General features: G+C 42.4%; 1 protein-coding gene across 2 annotated transcripts in view; it reads left to right on the forward strand.

Annotated features, from left to right (window-relative positions):
• Positions 1-19,088, forward strand: part of LOC130913270 (mitochondrial import receptor subunit TOM70-like) — a 68,007-nt gene that overhangs the window by 36,195 nt on the left and 12,724 nt on the right. For both annotated transcript variants that reach the window (XM_057831738.1, XM_057831737.1), the window contains 4 exons: positions 5,765-5,872; positions 5,943-6,065; positions 6,131-6,228; positions 16,626-16,766. In XM_057831738.1, coding sequence (XP_057687721.1) covers positions 5,765-5,872; positions 5,943-6,065; positions 6,131-6,228; positions 16,626-16,766 — 470 coding nt within the window. The remainder of the gene's footprint in view (positions 1-5,764; positions 5,873-5,942; positions 6,066-6,130; positions 6,229-16,625; positions 16,767-19,088) is intronic.

The raw sequence follows: 19,088 nt of genomic DNA on the forward strand, positions 1-19,088 counted from the left end.
ACATACCCCAAGCGACTTGCAGCTGTAATTGGAGCAAAAGGTGGCGCTACAAAGTATTAACGCAAGGGGGCCGAATAATAATGCACGCCCCACTTTTCAGTTTTTTATTTGTTAAAAAAGTTTAAATTATCCAATAAATGTTGTTCCACTTCACGATTGTGTCCCACTTGTTGTTGATTCTTGACAAAAAAATTAAATATCATATCTTTATGTTTGAAGCCTGAAATGTGGCGAAAGGTTGCAAGATTCAAGGGGGCCGAATACTTTTGCAAGGCACTGTACATGACTCGCAGTGTAACGAACACAAAGGGGGGGTATAAGCCGGAAGCACGCTGCGTGCACGTTCGGCAACAACACGAAACGGCCGCGCTAATAACGGCTCTAATTTATCATAAGAATTTTATGGCATGACGAGGAAATACTTTCATTCGTTCATGGATGCACAAAAATGAATAATTCCACTAACAGGTGGCTTTCTGCTCGAAATGCCACCCTACGCCTATTCTCGGTCCCAGAATACGCTGCGCATGACGTAGGACAATAACAGGAAACTGACTGGCTGCTCTTGGAACGAACGCATATTCATGAAATCTTTCCAACAGGAGTATTAAAATTGAAAATAAAATCGTTTAGGATTATTTTAGATGCATATATGTTATATTTTTCTTACAGAGTATTTGTCGACAATATGATAGACCTATTAATAGACTTTTTTGGGAAAAAAATCACCATTTCTTTAAGCCAGGGGTGTCCAAACTTTTTGCAAAGGGTGCCAGATTTGGCTGGAGGGCCGACCTCGGCCTTTACGTAGAACAATACATTTAAGCAAATTATAGCAAGCCATTCTGTGTGTCCCATTTGCTTTATTTTTTATTTCATTCTGTGTTTCACATTTGCTTCATTATTATTTTTTTATTATTAATTTAGGGCTTTCAAAATTATCGCGTTAACGGGCGGTAATTAATTTTTTTAATTAATCATGTTAAAATATTTGACACAATTAACACACATGCCCCGCTCAAAAAGATTAAAATGACAGCACAGTGTCATGTCCACTTGTTACTTGTGTTTTTTGGTGTTTTGTCGCCCTCTGCTGGCGCTTGGGTGCGACTAATTTTATGGGTTTCAGCACCATGAGCATTGTGTAATTATTGACATCAACAATGGTGTGCTACTAGTTTATTTTTTTGATTGAAAATTTTACAAATTTTATTACAACGAAAACATTAAGAGGGGTTTTAATATAAAATTTCTATAACTTGTACTAACATTTATCTTTTAAGAAATAAGTCTTTCTATCCATGGATCGCTTTAATAGAATGTTAATGTTAATGCCATCTTGTTGATTTATTGTTATAATAAACAAATACAGTACATACACTGCCAATGGGTTTTCCCATTGGCAGTGTATCAAATACTTGTTCTCCCCACTGTATGTACAGTATGTTGAATATATATATCCGTCTTGTCTTATCTTTCCATTCCAACAATAATTTACAGAAAAATATGGCATATTTTATAGATGGTTTGAATTGTGATTAATTACGATTAATTAATTTTTAAGCTTTGATTAACTCGATTAAAAATTTTAATCGGTTGACAGCCCTAAATTAATTATTTCAACAATCTCACAACTAGCCTTTGTGGTGCTGTCTTTCATCTCTCGGGCTCTTGCGAAATACTGCTGCTGTAAAATTAAACTAGCTTCAAGTTGCTTCGATTTCTCGCTACATATCTTACCTGTAATCTTGTCGTACATGTCAGCGTGTCTTGTTTGTTAGTATCGCCTCACATTGAACTCTTTAAAAACAACGACTGTCTCTTTGCAAATGACACAGACACAGTTGTTGCATATTTTAGAGAAGAAATACAGTAGTCCAATTTTCACCTATCCTTGAAGCGTCGGCCGTCACAGTCAACTTTCTTTTTTTTTGTTAATTGTTGCCATTTTAGAAACGGGGAATAAAGCGTAACGCGGGGTAATGTTGCTTAGAATGCTAATGCCTTTTAGTGGGTAAATGAGGAGCAGCATTTAGTGTGTAAGCTACTTCATATGCTGGTAGCAGTGCTGCTGACCAATTTATTAAGTCTGTGTGCGAGCCAGACGTTATTGATTTACTGACAGAGGCTGGGGGGCGGATGAAATTTGACCACGGGCCGTATTTGGCCCCCGGGCCGGACTTTGGACATGTCTGCTTAAAGCGGTCTCATGAATAATGACTTGGCCTGTGAATATCACTTTTTTAAAGCTCGACGGCGACACCTCCTGGTACCTTTGGTAGGTGGTTCCACTGTGAGCACTCACTTATGGTACTTGCTTGCTTATCGGTGAGTATCATGCGTCAATTCCGTGAATTTTTAGTACTGTTAGGAATCTATAAGAGAATGGTTAAAAAATCTGCCAAACGATTCCATGGAATTGATACATGCGAAATATAGAGAACCGGTTCTCGATTTGCATCCCTAAATATAATACTAACATTCAACAGAATACACTAACGCAGAACAAGTAATCCGAGACTAATGCAATATACTTCCATCTCTGCATCACATATAAGCCAATATAGACCAGACACAAACTTGAAAGGTGTATGGAGCACTATAAACTAGTGCTGTCAAAATTATCGAGTTAACGGGCGGTAATTAAAGTTTTTAATTAATCCCGTTAAAATATTTGACGCATTTAACACATGCGCGGAATGACACCCTCATGCATTGCCTCAAACGCATTACAATGACGCTGTTTTTTGCGAGAGCTAAGAGGCAAAAAAAACAACAACAACAAAAGGCGGGTGGACACAGGCATTCATTGGACCGCGCCGTTTATTGGCATAAGCCTCGGCAGCTCCTTCACAATAAACACAAGTATCATTTAGTGAAAGCACAACAAAAATAAGATTCCCATCTCTCAAAAAAAAAAAATTCACAAAAAGAAAAGCGCTTCAATCTGTATGAATGAGGCCCCATTATCACACAGTTAAACAAAAATGCAAAAAGAACTGGCCTTCCCAATCAAACACATAAAACTTACTCAGACTTTAGTCAAACTCTATTCAAACTTTTCGGTTAGCTCAACAAATACACTGAATGGCAATATTTTGTCACAGTATACAAACTATCAGAGGTCAGTTGTGAAGCCAGCACTCTAATGAATGTGAATCACAATAGACTCAGTCTAAAAAACAAACAAACAAACAAACATTTACAACGTCAGTCGAGGGACAAAACACACACATTGGCTTGCTTTCTAAGTAATTTAATACTCACCATTGACACCTCGTGGTGTATTTCAATCAGTACCTTATGTAAAGACACTGTGGAAGAACGGCTGTGACGTCACTGCTCGGCGACGCCAACAATGGCGAGCTACTAGATTATTTTTTGATTGAAAATTTTACAAATTTTATTAAAACGAAAACATACCGAAGGGTTTTAATATAACATTACTGTAACTTGTACTAACATTTATCATTTAAGAACTACAAGTCTTTCTATCCGTGGATTGCTTTAACGGAAAGAATTTTAATAATGTTAATGCTATCTTGTAGAGCTTTAGAATAAGCTTTAGAATAAACAAATACAGTACTTATGTACAGTGCGTTGAATGTATACAGTGGGGAGAACAAGTATTTGATACACTGCCGATTTTGCTGGTTTTCCCACTTGCAAGCCATGTAGAGGTCTATAATTTGTATCAAGTTCTCTTCAACTTTGGGGGACGGAATCTAATACAAAAATCCAGAAAATCATATTGTATAATTTTTCAATAATACATTTGTATTTAATTGCATGAAATACGTATTTCATACATTACCAACTAGTAAATACTTTGGCTCTTAGTTCTTTTTTAAGAACCCCTCCTGTTCTCCACTCATTACCGGATGTAACTGCACCTTTTTGAACTTGTTACCTGTATAAAAGACACCTGTTCACATGCTCAAACAAACAAACTCCAACCTCTCCACAATGGCCTAGACCAAAGAGCTGTGTAAGGACATCAGGGATAAAATAATAGACCAGCACAAGGCTGGGACGGGCTACAGGAAAATAAGCAAGCAGCTTGGTGAGAAGGTAACAACTGTTGGAGCGATTATTAGAAAATAGAACTTCAAGTTGATGGTCAATCTGCCTCGTTCTGGGGCTCCATGCAAGATCTCACCTCGTGGAGCATCACTGATCATGAGGAAGGTGAGGGATCAGCCCAGAACTACACGACAGGACCTGGTCAATCACCTGAAGAGAGCTGGAACCACAGTCTCGAAGAAAACCATCGGAAACACATTACGCCGTCATGGATTAAAATCTTACAGTGGACGCAAGGTCCCGCTGCTGAAGCCAGTGCATGTCCAGACACGTCTGAAGTTTGCCACTGACCATCTGGATGATCCAGAGGTGCAATCGGAGAAGGTCATGTGGTTGGATGAGACCAAAATTGAACTTTTTGGTCTAAACTCAGCTCGTCGTGTATGGAGGAAAAAGAAGGATGAGTACAACCCCAAGAACACCATCCCAACCGTGAAACATGGAGGAGGAACCATCATTTTTTTGGGGCTGCTTCTCTGCTAAGGGTACAGGACAACTGCACCATATTGAGGGGAGGATGGATGGGGCTATGTATCGCCAGATCTTGGCTGACAACCTCCTTCCTTCAGTGAGAGCCCTGAAGATGGGTCGTAGCTGGGTCTTCCAGCATGACAACAACCCAAGGCACACAGCCAAGGTAACTAAAGAGTGGCTCCGTAAGAAGCATCTTAAGGTCCTGAAGTGGCCTAGCCAGTCACCAGATCTGAACCCGATAGAAAATCTATGGAGGGAGCTGAAAGTCCGTGTTGCCCGGCAGCAGCCCTGAAACCTGAAGGCTCTGGAGAAGATCTGCATGGAGGAGTGGGCCAAAATCCCTGCTGCGGTGTGTGCAAACCTTGTCAAGGACTACAGGAAACGTTTGGTATCTGTAATAACAAAGATTTCTGTACCAAATATTAAGTTCGATTTTTGTGATGTATCGAATACTTATTTCATGCAATTAAATGCAAATTTATTATTTAAAAATCATACAACGTGATTTTCTGTTTTTTTTTAATTAGATTCTGTCCCTCACAGTTGAAGAGAACTTATGATACAAATTACAGACCTGTACATGATTTGCAAGTGGGAAAACCAGCAAAATCGGCAGTGTATCAAATACTTGTTCTCCCCACTGTATATCTGTCTTGTGTCTTATCTTTCCATTCCAACAATAATTTACAGAAAATATGGCATATTATAGAGATGGTTTGAATTGCAATGAATTACGATTCATTTTTAAGCTGTGAGTAACTCGATTAAAAATTTTAATCGTTTGACAGCCCTACTATGAACGTCTCTTAGAACTACTCCTTATTGTGGTCTCTAACTGCCTGATCTCTCGCCAAACCGTCAACCCAGTAGATGGCGGTAATGCCCCATGATGTCAGGGGTAAACTGGCAACAACAAAAAAGATGAAGACGTACTCCTTCTCCCGCTCCTGCTCGTAGGAGCAACGTCAACGCAGGCAAATGCTACCCCCCCGCGGCCGGAGGGATTCTCTTCAAATTGGTCCCGTGAAAAATCATAAAAACTGATTTTTTAATGAATTTATAAAACCTGGCCGGACGGTAAAAATAGGATATCAAAAGAGGACTTGTCTGAGCAAAAGAGGACGTTTGGTCACCCAAAGCAAGCAGCTTTTCATACAGCTGGAAATCTCTCCAAAAGGTGACATACTGTGGTTCTATTTACTCTCAGCTTAAGATGGTGCTGAACCAGTTGGAAGGAGCTGTAGAAGACTTTGACAAAAGCATCCTGCTCAGATCTGACTTTGCTCTCACCCAGGCGCAGCGGTCCTTCGCTCTGGTGAGTTTCAATGACCATCCATCACGTTTGTTGAATATTTTGGGTTAAAAGCGACAATTGTGGTTTTCAGTTCACACAAGCATACACCGAGCTCTTCCGATCCAAAACAGAAATTCAACAAGCCCTGGATGGATTCAAGGACGTTATCAAAAGGTTTCCCACTTGTGCAGAGGCTTACGCACTATACGCTCAGGTAGGAATGTGTATTCATTCTTACTGTGACATCTAAATTTTAACATTCTCAGTTGTCTTTCCCAGGCTTTAACCATGGTGAAACTGTTCGGACAGGCAGACGAGATGTACGACAAGTGTATTGAAGTGGAACCAGACAACGCCACCCATTATGTTTACAAAGGGTAAGGGTGACGCTCTTAAGCAGTTGCAAAGGCTTGTATTAAGTACCAAACATCATAAGCGGAGTTTAAGGGCCCCCCTGGTGGCTGAAAAGTGTCGTTGCATGTAATTGACTTTCCTATATATGTACTGTATACAGTGGGGAGAATAAGTATTTGATACCCTGCCAATGGGTTTTCCTATTGACTGTATCAAATACTTGTTCTCCCCACTGTATATGTGTGTATGTAAATGGCGGAAAACACAGACAAGACTAAAAAAGCAGTTTCTGCTCTTGCACTCCTCTTTAAAAGAAACTGCAGTATTTTAAGACAAAACGACTGTTGTGTTTGATAGAACAATATGTCTGTATGCTGCCATAGCATATTCATGGCACATTAAGCCCACAAACTATTTTAAACTTTTAAACAAATTACATCACAATGAAAAATTTAGCATCTGTAAAAAAGTCACGGATATCTACCTCATAACTATGGCTAAATTGTATTTTTTTTTTAACTGTCGCATTTTTCCCGATATGTTCTACGATAAATAATCGATCCAAACAATGAAAAATTGAAAAATAACGTTTAAAAGGGTAACTATATGAAAAGAAAATCTCGACCACTCCTTGTTGTCTGCAATTTCTGCATCGCGACCCATGTTATATCACCATGTTTCACCCATAAAATCTCAGAAAAATCCGGCTTTGGCCATTCACACCTGTGTCTTGACACTCGGTGATGCATGTTACATGGAGTTTTTGGATCGAAACAAGGTAAGTACGCGATAATATCTCATTAAAATCGTGGCGTCTTTAATTCTGCTGTGTTTTCCGCCATATACACTCACCGGCTACTTTATTAGATACACCATGCTAGTAACGGGTTGATCCCGTTTTGCCTTCAGAACTGCCTCAACTCTTCCTGGCATAGATTCAACAAGGTGCTGGAAGCATTCCTCAAGAGAGTTTGGTCCATATTGACATGATGGCATCACACAGTTGGTGATTTGAGTGACTTTGAACGTGGCATGGTTGTTGGTGCCAGAAGGGCTGGTCTGAGTATTTCTGAAACTGCTGATCTACTGGGATTTTCACGTACAACCATGTCTAGAGTTTACAGAGAATGGTCCGAAAAAGAAAAAATATCCAGTGAGCGGCAGTTCTGTGGGTGGAAATACCTTGTTGATGCTAGAGGTCAGAGGAGAATGGCCAGACTGGTTCGAGCTGATAGAAAGGCAACAGTGACTCAAATAACCACCCGTTACAACCAAGGTAGGCAGAAGAGCATCTCTGAAGGCACAGTACGTCGAACTTTGAGGCAGATGGACTACAGCAGCAGAAGACCACGCCGGGTGCCACTCCTTTCAGCTAAGAACAGGAAACTGAGGCTACAATTTCCACAAGCTCATCGTCGATTTCGTTTCCTACAAAGCTAAAATTAGGAATGATCCTAGTTTCAACTTCAGGTGTCAAATAGAGACTCCTAAAGCAGTCGTGACTTCCAAACCATTCAGGCAGAGGGAAATCTCAGTCCACAAAACCAACATCTCCGCTGTGGAACCCAACACTGGAATTGAGAACTTGGAACGTTACTGCCCCATTCACAAAAGGCCCACTCATTACGGAAATGTTGTGCCTTCCGAGAGAAACCCATTGAGGAAATGAAAGCATTCCTCAAAGAGCATCACATCTGCTATAAATGTTGCATGTAATATACAGCCACATGCATCGAATGTGGGAGTGAGAAACATAACTCTGCTCTTCACCCTGGACCAGCAACGCAGATTGTGGAGCCACACCCCCCAACAGAGCATGGCGGGGAGCAACCTGCTACAGAATCATCCGAGGTCACAACAAGCTGCACCGAAGTCCGCGGTGACAATGACAGCGACAGGTCATGCTAAAAAATATGTCTAATCAAGATCTACCCTGTCAACCGTCGAGAGAAAGCGATGAGTCTATGCAATCATCGACGAACACAGCAACAGATCCTTAGCCCGTTCAGAATTCTTCAACAGTTTCAACATACAAGGACCCTGCTCTCCATACTCTCTCCGCACCTGCTCGGGAGTGACCGAAACCATGGGAAGAAGAGCTTCGGGTTACCAAATTGAATCTATGGACGGCAAGGTCAGTCTTCCGTTACCATGTCTCGTGGAATGCAACAACATCCCCAACAATAGATCGGAGATCCCAACTCCCAACGCTGCCTACAACCATCCCCACCTGAAATCAATCGCTCATCTCATCTCAAGTCTTGACACAAGACTTCATGCTTCTCCTTGGGCGGGACATCACAAGGTCCTCAAGCAGGTGAACGGCCCTCGAGATGCGCCCTATGCCCAGAAGCTCGACCTTGGATGGGTGATCGTCGGGAATGTTTGTTTGGGAAGTGTCCACAAACCAGAGACAGTAAATGCCCTGTATATGAGTACGTTGGAGAAAGAACGTTCCTCCATTTTCAAACCCTGCCCAAACATCTTTCGGGTGAAAGAGAGGTACAGTCAGCTCCAGAGCATCGAGCATCCTAAGCCACACTCTACAGAGAAATTCAACTATAGCAGTGAAGCTGAGCAGTTTGGCTCCACATTGTTCCAACAAACAAAAGATGATAACAAAATGGCTCCATCTATCAACGATCTATCGTTCCTGAAAATCATGGAGGAGAACTTAAAGAAGGATAAAAACAACAGCTGGGTGGCGCAGCTACTGTTTAAGTCACCAAGGCCTCGTCTCCCCGACAACAAGGTCCAGACTCTAAACCGACTCTTGTCGTTGAGACAAAGTCTAGAAAGAAAGCCGGTAGTGAAAGAGCATTACCTCGCCTTCATGGAAAAAGTGTTCCAGAACGAACATGCAGAAGTGGCACCTCTTCTGAGAGAAGGAGAAGAGCACTGGTACCTGCCGACCTTCGGGGTATACCACCCAAAGAAACCCAACCACATCCGTGTCGTCTTTGACTCTAGTGCACAGTATGGAGGAGTCTCCTTGAACAATGTCTTACTTACAGGGCCTGACCTCAATAACACCCTGATCGGAGTCCTCCTCAGGTTTCGGAAAGAAGCTGTGGCAGTGACAGTGGACATCAAACAAATGTTCCACTGTTTCCTTGTCAGAGAAGAGGACCGCAACTTTCTGAGGTTTCTGTGGTTCAGAGACAACGACCCGTCCAAAGACATCATCGATTACCGTATGAGGGTTCATGTCTTTGGAAACAGTCCCTCCCCTGCAGTGGCATTCTACTGCCTGCGGCAGAGCGTAAAACAGAGCGACCCGGATGTCAGACAGTTCATCAACCGCGACTTCTATGTAGACGATGGCTTGAAGTCCTTCTCTACAGTAGACGCAGCAGTGGACCTGCTCAAGAGGGCACAAGAAAGTCTTTCAGAATCAAACTTGCGACTGCATAAAATTGCCTCAAACAGAATAGAAGTACTGGAAGCCTTCCCATCGCAAGACCATGCAAAGGACTTCAAAGATCTCGACCTCTGCTCCGACATTCTTCCTATGCAGCGGAGTCTGGGCTTGAACTGGGACCTCATGTCTGACACCTTCAGATTCAAGTTATGCGATTTGGAGAAACCCTTCACACGACGAGTAGTCCTGTCGACTGTGAACAGCATCTACGATCCTCTTGGGTTCATTGCCCCAGTCACCATTCAGGGCAAGGCCATCCTCAGGCAGTTAACAAGCGATCACGGTGACTGGGACTGCCCCCTCCCACAAGAGATGGAAGAGAAGTGGAACACATGGCGATCGTCTTTGGACAGCCTCAGCGCTCTCCAGATACCTTGAACTTACACAAAGACATCTCTTTCAGAAATGCAGCGCAAAGAGTTGTGCGTGTTTTGTGACGCCTCAACCATGGCAATCGGTGCTGTGGCCTACCTTAGACTGTCAGATAAAGAGGGCAATATCCACGTGGGCTTCATTATGGGAAAAGCTAAACTCACCCCTCTTTCAGAACATACAGTGCCAAGACTAGATCTCTGTGCAGCTGTCCTTGCAGTGGAACTAGCAGAGATTGTCACTTCAGACATCGACATTCAACTTGACAACACTACCTTTTACACTGATAGCAAGGTAGTCCTAGAATATATCCAGAACTCTCGTTCGTATGACGTTTGTATGTCTACGTCAGCAACAGAGTCCTGCGGATAAGAAGTTCTTCTCGCCCCGAGCAGTGGCACTATGTTTCTACAGAACTGAACCCTGCAGACGTCGCCACAAGGTCAGTTACTGCTGCACATCTCGCACAAACTAGCTGGCTGTGTAGCCCTATGTTTTTGAAACAACCCATAAAAACCTCACAAGTAAAAGACCAGACCATCAGATCCAGACGTCCGTCCTCTGGTATCTTCAATGAGTACAACCGTGGCGAACAAACAACTCGGATCACAGCGCTTCTCCAAGTTTTCTCGTTGGAAGTCGTTGATTCACGCTGTTGCTCGTCTAACTCACATCGCACGCCTCTTCAAGAAGAAGCCTCCAACTCAACCAAGTGACTGCAAGGGCTGGCTGTAAGGGAAAAATCTCCATCAGTGAACTCAGTGAATGAAGAAAAATCATTCAAGTTGCTCAAGAGGAGATCTATGCTCGCGAGTGCGCCTGCCTGCAAAAGGAACAGAATCGCCCAAGAGACAGCACTTTCAAAGCTCTGAACCCCTTCATCGATGTCAACGGCCTACTGAGAGTTGGAGGTCGCGTAAGAGAAGCACAACTCGAGCAAGAGGAGTAGCACCCCCTCATCATCCCTGGTGGACATCACATTGCAACACTCCTGGTGCGCCATTACCATGAGGAAACCCGACATCAAGGACGACTGTTCACTGAAGGTGCCATACGTGCTGCCGGTTTCTGGTTAGTGGGTGGCAAAAGGCGTGTGAGCAGCGTGATCTATGGATGTGTCACATGCCGTAGACTACGTGGCACTCCACAAATACAGGCTGATCTTCCGGCAGACCGCCTATCTACTGAACCCCCATTCACGAACGTTGGGATTGATGTCTTCGGTCCATGGACTGTGTCTTCACGCTGTACAAGAGGTGGCCTTGCCGTGAGTAAGCGGTGGGCGGTGTTGTTTACCTGCTTGAGTGTACGAGCTGTCCACATCGAGGTAATCGAATCCGTTAATACCTCGAGCTTCATCAATGCGGTCAGGCGTTTTTTTTGCTGTGAGGGGCCCTGTCAAACTCATCCGGTCAGATCGAGGAACCAACTTCATCAGCGCTTGTAAGGAGTTGATGATTCCCTCAAACATAGGAAATTTTCCAGTTGAGACCTTCCTCCAAGACCAAGGTTGCTCATGGGAGTTCAATGTCCCACATGCCTCTCACATGGGTGGATCATGGGAGAGGATGATCGGGATAGCACGCAGAATCCTGGATTCGATGCTGCTTCAACCAGGAGCTTCAAACCTCACCCATGAAATGCTCACCTGCCATCATCAACTCCAGACCTCTGGTTCCAGTGTCAACTGATCCGGACGATCCACTCATTCTCACGCCTGCAACTCTCCTCACCCAGAAAGTTGGACTTCCTTCAGTCCCAGAGGGAGACTGACACACGGACCTTCATAAGTGTCAGTGGCGCCAAGTACAACACCTTGCTCAAGCATTCTGGAACAGATGGAGGAAGCAGTACCTGGCAACGCTTCAACCGCGGAGGAAGTGGCAAGTTCCGACACCGGACATTGAACCTGAAAGCATTGTCCTCATCAGAGATGGCCAGCTTGGAAGAAATGAGTGGCCCTTTGTCTGGTGACTCAAGTCTTTCCCAGCAAGGACGGTAAGACTCGAAAGATTGAAGTTAAAGTCTCCAGGAAAGATGGGACTAGACTCTACCACCGACCCATTACTGAGACAGTCCTCCTCCTCGCTCCTGACAAAAATGATAAGGTTGGGTAGTGACATTCAAGAATGCCAGGCGGGGAGTGTTCTGCCTTCACTGGCAAAGTAAATCTATTTGCATGCACGTGTTGTATATACAGTTGTGGTCAAAAGTTTACATACACTTGTGAAGAACATAATGTCATGGCTCTCTTGAGTTTCCAGTTATTTCTACAACACATGATTTTTCTCTGATAGAGTGATTGGAACAGATACTTCTTTGTCACAAAAAACATTCATGAAGTTTGGTTCTTTTATGACTTTATTATGGGTGAACAGAAAAAAGTGATCAAATCTGGTGGGTCAAAAATATACATACAGCAGCGCTAATATTTGGTAACATGTCCCTTGGCCATTTTCACTTCAATTAGGCACTTTTGGTAGCCATCCACAAACTTCTGGCAAGCTTCTGGTTGAATCTTTGACCACTCCTCTTGACAGAATTGGTGCAGTTCAGTTAAATTTGATGGCTTTCTGACATGGACTTGTTTCTTCAGCATTGTCCACAAGTTCTCAATGGGACTTTGGGAAGGCCATTCGAAAACCTTAATTCTAGCCTGATTTAGCCATTCCATTACCACTTTTGGCCTGTTGGAACACCCAACTGCGCCCAAGACCCAATCTTCGGGCTGATGATGTTAGGTTATCTTGAAGAATTTGAAGGTAATCCTCCTTCTTCATTATCCCATTTACTCTCTGTAAAGCACCAGTTCCACTGGAAGCAAAACAGCCCCACAACATAATACTACCACCACCGTGCTTGACGGTAGGCATGGTGTACTTGAGGTTAAAGGCCTCACATTTTCTCTTCCAAACATATTGCTGGGCATTGTGGCCAAACAGCTCGATCTTTGTTTCGTCTGACCACAGAACTTTCATCCAGAAGGTCTTATCTTTGTCCATGTGATCAGCAGCAAACTTCAGTCGAGCCTTAAGGTTCCCCTTTCGGAGCAAGGGCTTCCTTCTTGCACGGCAGCCTTTCAGTCCATGGAGATGCAAAACACGCATGACTGTGGACACTGACACCTGTGTTCCAGCAGCTTCTAATTCTTGGCAGATCTGCTTTTTGGTGATTCTCGGTTGAATCTTCACCCTCCTGACCAATTTTCTCTCAGCAGCAGATGATAGCTTGTGTTTTCTTCCTGATCGTGGCAGTCCCAAAACAGTGCTTTGCACTTTATACTTAACAATTGTTTGCACTGTTGCTCTTGGGACCTGCAGCTGCTTTGAAATGGCTCCAAGTGACTTTCCTGACTTGTTCAAGTCAATGATTCGCTTTTTCAGATCCATGTATGTATATTTTTGACCCAGCAGATTTGATCACTTTTTCTGTTAACCCATAATAAAGTCATAAAAGAGCCAAACTTCATGAATGTTCTTTGTGACAAAGAAGTATCTGTTCCAATCACTCTATTGGAGAAAAATCAGAGTTGTAGAAATAACTGGAAACTCAAGAGAGCCATGACATTATGTTCTTCACAAGTGTATGTAAACTTTTGACCGCAACTGTAGTTTGAGATTTAATATAACTTTATTGAAAATGCTCACGTTAAAGCATCCTGTTCCTTTAAGAGACTGCTTGCTTGAGACTGGTCACGTGATCTCACACCATAAGTGGTTAGAGTTAATAACATTCACCCGTGTCCTCCCACGCTCTGTGGACACGTAGCAATTATGTACATCCCATGCACATGCGGCATCGTCGGTATGTATCCTTTTATGTTTGTTAAAAGTATTAGTTTCAATATTTCTAAGCATTATTACAAAATGTGTATGTTGAGGAACGTAAGAATAATTGTTTACATCAGACACGTCCAAAGTCCGGCCCGGGGGCCAAATGCGGCCCGTGGTCAAATTTCATCCGGCCCACAGCCTCTGTCATAAAATCAATAACATCTGGCCCGCCCACAGACTTAATAAATTGGTCAGCAGTACTGCAACCAGCATATGAAGTAGCTTACACACGAAATGCTGCTCCTCATTTACCCACTAAAAGGCAGCAGCACTTTAACCCTATATTGCCAAATGTATCGCATTTGATACACCTAAAATTTCATGATTTTCAGACTAATTTAGAATTTTGACATTTGTTTTTGAAAAAAAAATGATGGATGCAAGTCGACACATGAATCTGCAGGTTCCATGAGAAAACAAAACATGATTTAGCATGGGTTATACGTAGATATTAGAGCGCTTATTACACATATTCATTTTGACTTCACAAATTTGAAAAGAAGGTTTCATTAGGACCTTATTTTTATAATTTGGGGATTCTCTGATAATTGCTTCATTTTGCAGGTATTTAAGGGCTAAGCAACATTAGTCATTGTTAACCTCTTTTTCCAATTTTCTATAATGGCGACAATCATCAAAAAAAAGTTGACTATGACGGCCGACACTTCAAGGATAGGTGGAAATTGGACTATTTCTTCACTAAAATACGCAACAACTGTGTCTTGCCTCATTTGCAAAGAGACAGTCGCTGTTTTTAAAAGATTTCAATGTGAGGCGATATTACCAAACAAGACACGCTGACATGTACGACAAGATTACAGGGCAGATGCGCAGCGAGAAATAGAAGCAACTTGAAGCTAGTTTAATTTCACAGCAGTAGTATTTCGCAAGAGCCCGAGAGTCGAAAGAGAACGCCGCAAAGGCTAGTTGCGAGATTGTTGAAATTATTAATTAAAGAAAATAATAAATTAAATGTGACACACTGAATGGCTTGCTAAATTTTGCTTAAATATATTGTTCTACGTAAAGGACGTCAGCCAAGGTCGGCCCCCCACATTTTTACCACTCCAAATCTGGCCCCCTTTGCAAAAAGTTTGGACACCCCGGGTTTACATTGTCTTAGCACTTGTTGCCTACTCTGTGTAATACGCGCCACTTTGTGGCCATATCGAGTTATTCATAGTCTAGTGATTCATTCTTCATTTCTTGTCAAATGCTGCCATCATGCGGTCATTTCATTTCACTTCAACCTGCAATTCAATGCATATCATTTGCAGTGTTGTTAATAACGGCGTTACAAAATAACGGCGTTACTAACGGCGTTATTTTTTTCAGTAGTGGGTAATCTAATTAATTACTTTTCTCATCTTGGCAACGCCGTTACCGTTACTGAGGACGGAAAGGCATGCGTTACTATGCGTTACTATATTGGTCGAAAAGTCTGAGGGGAGACGGACTCACCGAGACGACAGAGCAGAGCAGGAGTGGGGAGGAGTATGAGGAGGCAATAAAGTTGTGACGCCGAGCAAACGCGATGCTAGGTAGCTCCAATATTACATGTTGTAGCCGATAGCCTCCAAACTACGCCCGCATGTTATGGTAGATATGTTAGACATGGTAGATATCACATGTACTGTATATAGATGTAACTAGATGCAAAATGACTGACATGGCACTAAATGCGTTAGTAGACAGCCGCCATCTTGAAGCAGTAGACTTTTTAGGATGGCTCTGTTGTAGAGAACCTTCCTAGCGAACCTAAGTAACTTTTTATATAAAATACTTCTAAATCGGCAAAATCTTGACTTGAATCTATCTTTAAATGATGAAACAGTTTTAAAACTTTCATATGTCGAAAGTAGAGAGAAGGGAACTAATGCAATAATGGGAGCAATTCTAACAACTTTTAACAGTTGATTCAGGGTAAAGAGTAAATTAGGGTAAAGAATTGGGCTCGGGCCAATTGTACCAAAAACCTACACAAAAAACTTCACATAGTGTAGTCAATGTTTTTTTTTTTTTTTTTTTTTAATTGAGGGGGAAAAAAAAGTAATTATCACCAATTACTTTGCCAAGTAACTAATTACTCTTACATTCAGGTAATTGAGTTACTAACGCAATTATTTTTTGGGAGAAGTAATTTGTAACTATAATTAATTACTTTTTTTCAGTAAGATTAACAACACTGATCATTTGTAGCGTTTTTATTGAGAATATATTTGTTGTTTAGAGCGATACAACTACTTGACAGTAGTAATTTAGGAAGATAATCACATCTTTAATTAGACAATTATATATTATTTGTGTATGTATATGAGCATTTATTTCAATTTTTGCTGATTATAGAAATGTTTTTGTATTTCTGTCAGTTTCACCATTCCAATTATCATTAAACCTGGAGTCAACTGGTCAAACTGGTCTTCAGAGTCGTGATGAGCGGAAGGTGTTTAGCTTACTGTCTTCGTGTACAGCACGCACATAGGAGGGCAGGACAGCTCACTTTCAACTTATTATTATAAATATTCTTGTAAGTTAATTTTTTTTTGCTGACACTGCGTTTTAAGGTCATCAACATGTTGTGCCCCCCTTGCCCCAAAAGTCAAACTCCGCCTATGCCACACATGCACATAACGAGACCTTATAAAGCCAAGCAATATAACCTGAAAGGGGATTTTTTTGCCTTCTCTTTTACTTTGTAACTAGAATGTGTGAAGTGTCAGCTGAAAAGATGTTATGGAACTTTTAAAAGGGTGTTCAACGTATGCGCTAATTCTTGACTCCTGTTTTACTGCAGATTATTACAGCTCCGGTGGAAACGAGACCTGGACTGGACAAGCATGTCTGAGTTGGGCCTGGACCTCATCAGAAAAGCGATCGAAATCGACAACAAATGCGCCTTTGCTTACGAATCAATGGGATTTGTCGAACTTCTAAGGTGAGGACACAACTGTCTGGGTAGATTTTTACCTATGGAAAACATAAGCGGATCTTAAGGGTGGGGCCAGGCCCCGCCTGGTGGCCGAAAAGTGTCATTGCATGTAACTGACTTACCAATAGACCCTACTCACATGACGTCACAACCACGCCTCCGTGCCATATTGTCCATCTACTCGTCGTGATGACGCATTACCGCTACGTAAATTCCTCCTATTACAGCGTGTTTTCTGCTCGTTAACATTAATAATCAAAATGGTGAAGGCGTGTGTGGTGGTTGGTTGCAATAACAGAGAAGATAGACGGAAAAACTTGAAGTTCTACCGTATTCCGAGAGACCCGGAGAGGACAGCGAGATGGACTGCTGCAATTCGACGAGAAAACTGGGCTCCAAATGATTACCATAGATTATGTATTAGTCATTTTCTATCTGGTAAGATGCATTTAATATATATTTAGAGGATTTTGGGCAAACAACCACAATTAAGATCATTGCGAGGCTAATCGCCGACAACATACAGTTTCAAATTCAAGATGCTTATTTCTTCCACCATCATTACATTTTGAATAATATTTAGCTGGTACCAAGTGAAAGAAGCTGGCCTCGTCTACGGATCATCAGTTAAACAGGTGTGTCCAAACCTTTTGCAAAGGCGGCCAGATTTGGTGCGGTAAAAATGCGGGGGGCTACCTTGGCTGAGGTAAATGATAGCTGTCTCAAGCACCGGCGTCGACAAATAAACTACAAACAAGATTGGCAGAATATAACAAATGACAAAAACAAAGATATAAAGAGCTTTTGCAAGCGTTGATAAGCGTCTTGGTCATCCAAGGTTTGTTTTGCATTCTTTGTCTCGTGGGAGTCAACTTAATCAGTGGCCTATACTACGAAGCCGGTTTTCTGGCTTAGCAGGGTAACTTCGAGAGTAACTTTATCACGTGCAACGTAAGTTCGCGGCTATACGAGACTACGAAAGGTGGATATGTTGGAACCGAGAAGTGTTGCCGTGGCAACACATGCCACACGCCAAACCTGGTCGTGTCAGAGTTAGATCTTGCTTAACATCAGGATTCCAATTAACCACGCTCTATTTAAACAGCACTCCTCCGCGGACGTGTCCTCCTGACAATGACGGCGTACTTGGACGACCCATACGACATTGGCGCGCGGATTGTGAGGGGCTTTCTCTGGAGGGCACGGGTATTTCGGGACCGCCAGAATCCGCTGGCGTACCCGGAAGATGTTCTCCATGAAAGATATAGATTTTCAGCTGAGGGAATTCTTTACCTGTGCCAACTGATCTAGGCAGACGTCACTAATGTAACCCGCCGAGTCAGGCCCTCACAACCGCGCAGATTGTGTGTGCCTGTCCGTGCGCTCTTTCGCCAGGGACAATATATGTATTCCATCGGTGATGCTGAATATCTGCGTAAGAACACTGTATGCCGTGCGATTCGGAGTGGGGTATGGAAACGCTTCAAAAACGCTTCAAATTGATGCATTTATAATAATCATAGAAATATGTAGACTATTTAACCATTCTGCCAACTTGAGGAGATTAAATTAAATGTCAAATCCACTGATCGGACAGACGCACAAATATAAAAGATATAAATGTTTATTGAATATGCATCTTACAGTCTTGTTTAACTGTGAAAAATCGCTACAAAATACCGGCTTTTATTTACGCAACAATGCATGGCATCCCCGCATTTCCTTCTTCTCCTGAGTCCTCACAAATATAACATAATTTTTTTTTTATTTTTTTTTTTTGTCGGGCTCGGGCCTGCAAATCAAGTTTATTGATCGGACTCGGATTTTTTAGGCCCAAACTAAAAAAAAGAACATACGTATTCGTACAGTCAAGGGGACTAAACATACAATCATCCTGTTTCGTGTGGTGATGCATGACAGTTATTTCTTACTGTTAATGTACCAAATCTTATTTTATTGTCCTGACAGCAGGCTTTATTTCTTTTCATGGACATAAGTAAACTGGCATATTGATGCATTCACAAATCACACGATCTGTAAATCTGCTGTCAACAGACCCGTTGCGCTCTACTCGCCGAAGCGGTGTTGGATTTCGCGGTGAGGGTGGATTTTAATTCCTCATAATTCCGCATGATCATCGCGCATTCCTCCTCCGTGAAGTAAGGTGCCCGTGCCATCGTCACAAGTAGTGTTTGACTCTGGTCACCGCCCCCTTTTATGTGAACACGCAGTAACTCTAACTGGGTTGACACAGGTTCGACTAATCAACCTCATAATCAGCGTCGTAGCACCGATTGACCACAAACTAGACAACCAGGTTTTGTCAAC

The sequence above is a fragment of the Corythoichthys intestinalis genome, chromosome 3 (genome assembly GCF_030265065.1).
Source record: "Corythoichthys intestinalis isolate RoL2023-P3 chromosome 3, ASM3026506v1, whole genome shotgun sequence".
NCBI lineage: Eukaryota > Metazoa > Chordata > Actinopteri > Syngnathiformes > Syngnathidae > Corythoichthys > Corythoichthys intestinalis.